This window comes from Montipora foliosa, chromosome 13, assembly GCF_036669935.1.
Source record: "Montipora foliosa isolate CH-2021 chromosome 13, ASM3666993v2, whole genome shotgun sequence".
Classification (NCBI taxonomy): Eukaryota; Metazoa; Cnidaria; class Anthozoa; order Scleractinia; family Acroporidae; genus Montipora; species Montipora foliosa.
The window spans coordinates 27,642,823-27,647,822 of record NC_090881.1 but is presented as its reverse complement, the minus strand read 5'-3'; the positions used below and the strand labels follow the sequence as shown (position 1 = coordinate 27,647,822).

Below are 5,000 nucleotides of genomic sequence, written 5' to 3'. Positions count from 1 at the left end.
CTTTTCATTTCACGGGGCGGTGCCCAAGTACATTAGCAAACTTGCATGCTTCGCCGAAAACAGAGATTTACCTGGATTTTAGCATAAAAAAATGCTGGCTTCGTTTTCGTGGTAGAAATATGCAGCTTCTCAGTTTTTGCGTACAATTTCTTCAGCTTTAATTAATATGTGGCTGTTGAGTTAAATTTTGTTCAGAGAAACTAGAAAATGCTCGCAGAAAATTGCTAAAATTAAGAAATAAACAGAGTTTTCATTCCCATCGCGGTTATTTTATCCTTGAGGGAAATTTGATCGGGGTAGATTTTGATCACGTGCTAGGCAACCACTTCCGAGCCATGAGCACGCGTCACGCAATCAACAAAACCATGCCGTGAATTGTAATTTTCGTCAAACTTCATCTAAATACTTGATTACCCTAGAGGCTAAAGCTTACCGTCTCTTCTCAAAGTCGTTATCAGAAATTTAGGCGGCGAACGGCCTGCCTGGGTCCTTGCCTGTTAGGCAAGGAAGGAGAGAAAGTTACTTGCCTGAAGGGAATCTACTTGTCCCGGGCCCGGTTCCTCGAAAGCCGATTAACGCTAATCTAAGATTAACGAGATGCTTCCGTGAAGCATACACTGGGTTGCCTGTGGTACGTGTTACAGAAAATCAGAAGGCACTGAATTGTGTGGTGTTGAAATACAGCATTCCAGTCTGAAGAATAACAAATAAAAGAGAAGCGAGAAACATTGGCTTCTGGGCTGACATGTTGATAATTTTCAAGTTCCCTCACAACTTCTTTTCACCACAAGTGTTCCCTCTGAGCATCTGACAGCTTTGTAATAGTAAAATTCACTGAAGTTAAGTCCTTTCGGGCGGGGTTAGTGTTTGGATGGGAGACCAAAACAATACACTCCTCATAAAACAGAAGGATCGGACCGAAAATACTATTAACGCTAACAAATGCGAACTCAGCAAGGTACAGATTCTGTTAGCTTGCTGTATGCAAAACAAATATTGATGCAAAAGCAAATAACTATTGATACGCAGTTTTTAGAAAGAGCAGAACGAAGTTTCCGGGACGGTCGTTCGAGAATAAAATATTTACGACATGAAAACAACATTAATTTTGAACCGTGAATATACAATATAAAAAGTTACGATCAGCGACAAACCTTTTGGGAGATTTTTGCTACGTTCAAATAAATCGCAAAACCGAAAGCGACATGCCGGAATTCAGCGGGCGCCGTGATTAAGTTACCGCGACATGTTTACTCGCCAAACAGTGAAGTATCTGTGTCAAATGGTGGCAAGATACCGGGTTTTTGAAAGTTTCTTTTTCTGTCAAGTGTTATAAAGTTTGACATTGAAATGAGCGAAGTCAAAACAAAGATCACAATCGCCCAACTCTTGTTTATGCAAAGTCAAAATTTACTCTCCAAGATGCGTACGACATTATTTATCACCAGGTAATTCCATCATTTTGGAAATAGCAGCTACTTAATTTATTATTCATCTGCGTCACAATTTTTCACTGATTTTGGGGCTCATTTTGTTGAATCTCAAGCACGCTTCCAACAGGCCTGTGAACCCTTCCTGCTTACAGAGCAATACTAAAAAACTTCTCCCATATCACATTTCAACCTTAAGCTCGAAAATTCAATACACAACATGATATTATAATTCACAAAGGCAGAAAATACCACAGAATCCTTTTCCAGCGAAAATTTTATTGAAACAAACAACATATTTGCTCTTACAGGCGAAAACCTCTTCCTATTTCATTGCGTGCGTGAAGACAAGAAAACTCAATCGTGTCAAATTACCGTGTACTTCAGGTAAATACAACTCACTTTGATTTCGTCTTGATTGGCGATAGATTGTTGTCGAAGTCCATTACTCGTCGCTTTTGAGATTCCTGCCTAGTTTATCCAACCGACTTTCCATTATTGAGCTCCATAAGGGTATATTTTGTTTAAGGATCCACTAAAACGCCTTTCGCGTTACATGACTTTCGACGTCATTGCAGGCTAAGTTAATGATTCTACTGTGTCCACCAGAGAAATCTGCGCAGTTCCACTACCCTCTCGATCCTACGAAAATACACGCAGAAGGCTCTATGCACAAAGACACCACTTACCAGGGGAGTGACAGGCAAGACTTTTACCGACACGGGAAAAAATACTAAAAAAAAAAAAAACGGAAATCTACCTATTTTCCGACTGGGTTTGCCATAGGGCAACCCAGTAAAAATTAACCAAGCAGTTTATTTCTCTACTCCCAAATGCTGTTCAATGCAGATTTTTGGCAGAACTTTACATGAGAAGGCGTCAATCTTGAAAAACAAAAATAAGCAAAAGAAACTTTCACCAAAAAGTTGAAAACGTGAAACAAAAGTTTACGCTAATCCTGGATTAAGTTAATCAGCTTTCGAGGAAACCGGGCCCGGACGACTGGACTGGTGTTTTTTCGAGCCCTGCCTCACAGTTTCATCATTGCTTTGCTGTGTTCAAAATCTGCACAGTTTTCCAATATTCGTTCCATACATGTAAATCTTTAATGATTTTTTCCTTGTAGAAAGCTGTGTTGATGAAGGATTTTTTTAAAAATGGACTTGATGAACTACAATCAGGGGGTACTTCCCCAAATGCTCAACAAGCATGCAAGCGATTGAACAATTTTTTGAGTCATGTTCCTGAGACACTAGATCATCTGAAAAAATGCAAGAAAGAAGAAGATTTCAATTGCCTCTTTGCATTGGAAGTTTTAATACCTCTCTCATCTGGTACCTGCTTAATAGACCAAAAGAGTACTGCTGGTAGGAAGGAGGAGAGATTAAAACTACCAAATGAATTTGGAAAGAAGGGACTTGTGATAGGTAAGAAAATTTTGCTTCTATGAAGTTAATAAATTGAGATGTTTCATTATCCCATTACCAGAGCCCACGTGCCTTTGGTCAGCGCCAAGTGTGGAATCATATCAACTGCACATGCATTACAGTATGGCAGATTCAACTTTGTAACTCGTTAAGTATGAATACGCTGCACATATGTCATCATATTAGAAAGTTGGGCACATATAAGAGCAGTTCTCTGAGAAAAGTCAAGCAAAGTTGGGAATGGAAATCTTGAACCTCTCCATTCATTTTTTGTGTGGAGGAGATATGCTGCCCAGGAGGATGAATGAAAGCAACCATATTTTGGTCCAGCTGAGTTACCGTTGCCATGGTAACTGCCATTAATCACAGCAGCCATGAGCGCATGAGTGTAAGTGTGTCTACCTCTTGCAACAATGCGAGTTAGTGCTAATGAAATTCCACCAGAGGGGAGACCTATGCCTCTTATTACTAAAGGATGTCTCAAAACCGCATATTGGAGGATTCGCAGAATTCCGCCCACCCGCACATTAAGGAAAAAATAAATAACTATTTGATGGTAAAATTCTTGCTCAAAGATGACATGATCATTGGCAGTTACCATGGCAATGATACGTCAGCTGGCCCTAATATGGCTTTTTTATGTTTATCCATACAGACAGCACACATCCACACATAAAATGAAGGGGGCATTAAAAGTTTTCAATTCCAAGTTTGCTTGACTTGACTCAGGGAACTGCTCTTAACTTACAATGTAGCTGACCAAAAAGGAATGAGATTGGGTGTTACAAGACTTCTGTTAGGGTTGCAAACAAAAGAACTGAATGCTACTGTTTTCATTAGTTTTCCATTTCAGATATTCCACATTTTAAATGTTGACAGAATTTTGCTTTTAATTACAGGTTATTCATGTGGTTATCATGGAGAGTTAGATATGGTTGTTATCCCAGACTATCAGGAAGATTTACCAGGTGTGATGCCAATATTTTTGTCCCAAAGGCCAAGTAAAACTAAGTGTTTCTCATCCCTGCCTGCTTCATTCATTGAGGCCGCTTCTCTTTTATTATTACTTACTATTGCAAATGTTTTGTGGAAGTAAGGTTGATTTAGTAATTCTAGCGGTCTTTTACCCGTTCCACAGTGTACGTCACGATAGGGGATACACGCCAAAGAAGATAATTACAGGAGCTTTCTTTCAGGCTAAATCATATATTGGGAAAGGAATGTGGTTTGGATGTGAGCAGTGCTTCTTTTGGGGAGTGTTGATGTCACTCGAGTGATTCAAAAATTAAGGCCCTAGGCTACCTCAATGATAACAAGAAGTATTTTGGATGACCTGATGTATTGTTATTTTATTTTATTCTACTAGTTCTGATTGCCTCTGAGGAAGAGCGACCAAGACCAACACCAAAGCAGGCAAAGAAGGCAAAGACTGGTAAGTTCTTAGTTATCTGCAAATAGTGTAAGGTGTTTTTCAGCGATTGTTTTGTTAAGCAATTGGATCTCTTGAAACACAGATTCTGTGTGGATTTGCTAAAAATTTCAGCTTGACTCTTAAGTTGAATGAAAGGCAGTTTGAAGTCTATAAATAGCACTAAAATATCAATTTAAATGCTGGCTGCACACTACACTTGGTTTTCTGAAGCACAATCGTCTTAACTCATCTTTGGCTCGAGAGGCATTTTATCGCAGCATTACTATCTTGTAGATACCCTAGTCGATACGATTAATAATAGGATTTCGTGTTGTACAATTCAGGGGTAATCGGGCTCATAATTTCAATTGTACTCCACTGAGTCCTATTACCATTACAAATCAGTTTATTTTTGCAGAGAGATTAAGCTATTGTATCATTTTTTTTTTGTTTGCAGAGACACTAGAAGAATATATAGAGGCGCTTCATCGTCCAATCAGCCTTAGTACCCTCTCACGAAGTGTTGCAATGATAATAACGTTTTCCCATATGCAAAAGGAATGCTTCAAGACTTCTTGTGCCGTTCCCATGCTCAGGGTCAATCCTAAAGGAGTCCTAGTGTTAGTTTATGATAGTCACAAGGACATTTTATTGATAAGCGAAGTTTATGAATGGGACGGGATTGCTTTTCTAGTCACTTGGCTAGTTCTACATTACTCGTTATTCCCCCCC

General features: G+C 39.2%; 1 protein-coding gene across 1 annotated transcript in view; it reads left to right on the top strand.

Moving 5' to 3' along the window:
* The window catches only part of LOC137982614 (uncharacterized), an 8,928-nt gene that overhangs the window by 2,163 nt on the left and 1,765 nt on the right, over positions 1-5,000 (top strand). The window contains exons 2-5 of the mRNA XM_068829740.1: positions 2,557-2,857; positions 3,757-3,825; positions 4,224-4,289; positions 4,726-5,000. The exon at positions 4,726-5,000 is cut by the window's right edge and continues 1,765 nt beyond it. Of these exons, the coding sequence (XP_068685841.1) occupies positions 2,557-2,857; positions 3,757-3,825; positions 4,224-4,289; positions 4,726-5,000 (711 nt within the window). The remainder of the gene's footprint in view (positions 1-2,556; positions 2,858-3,756; positions 3,826-4,223; positions 4,290-4,725) is intronic.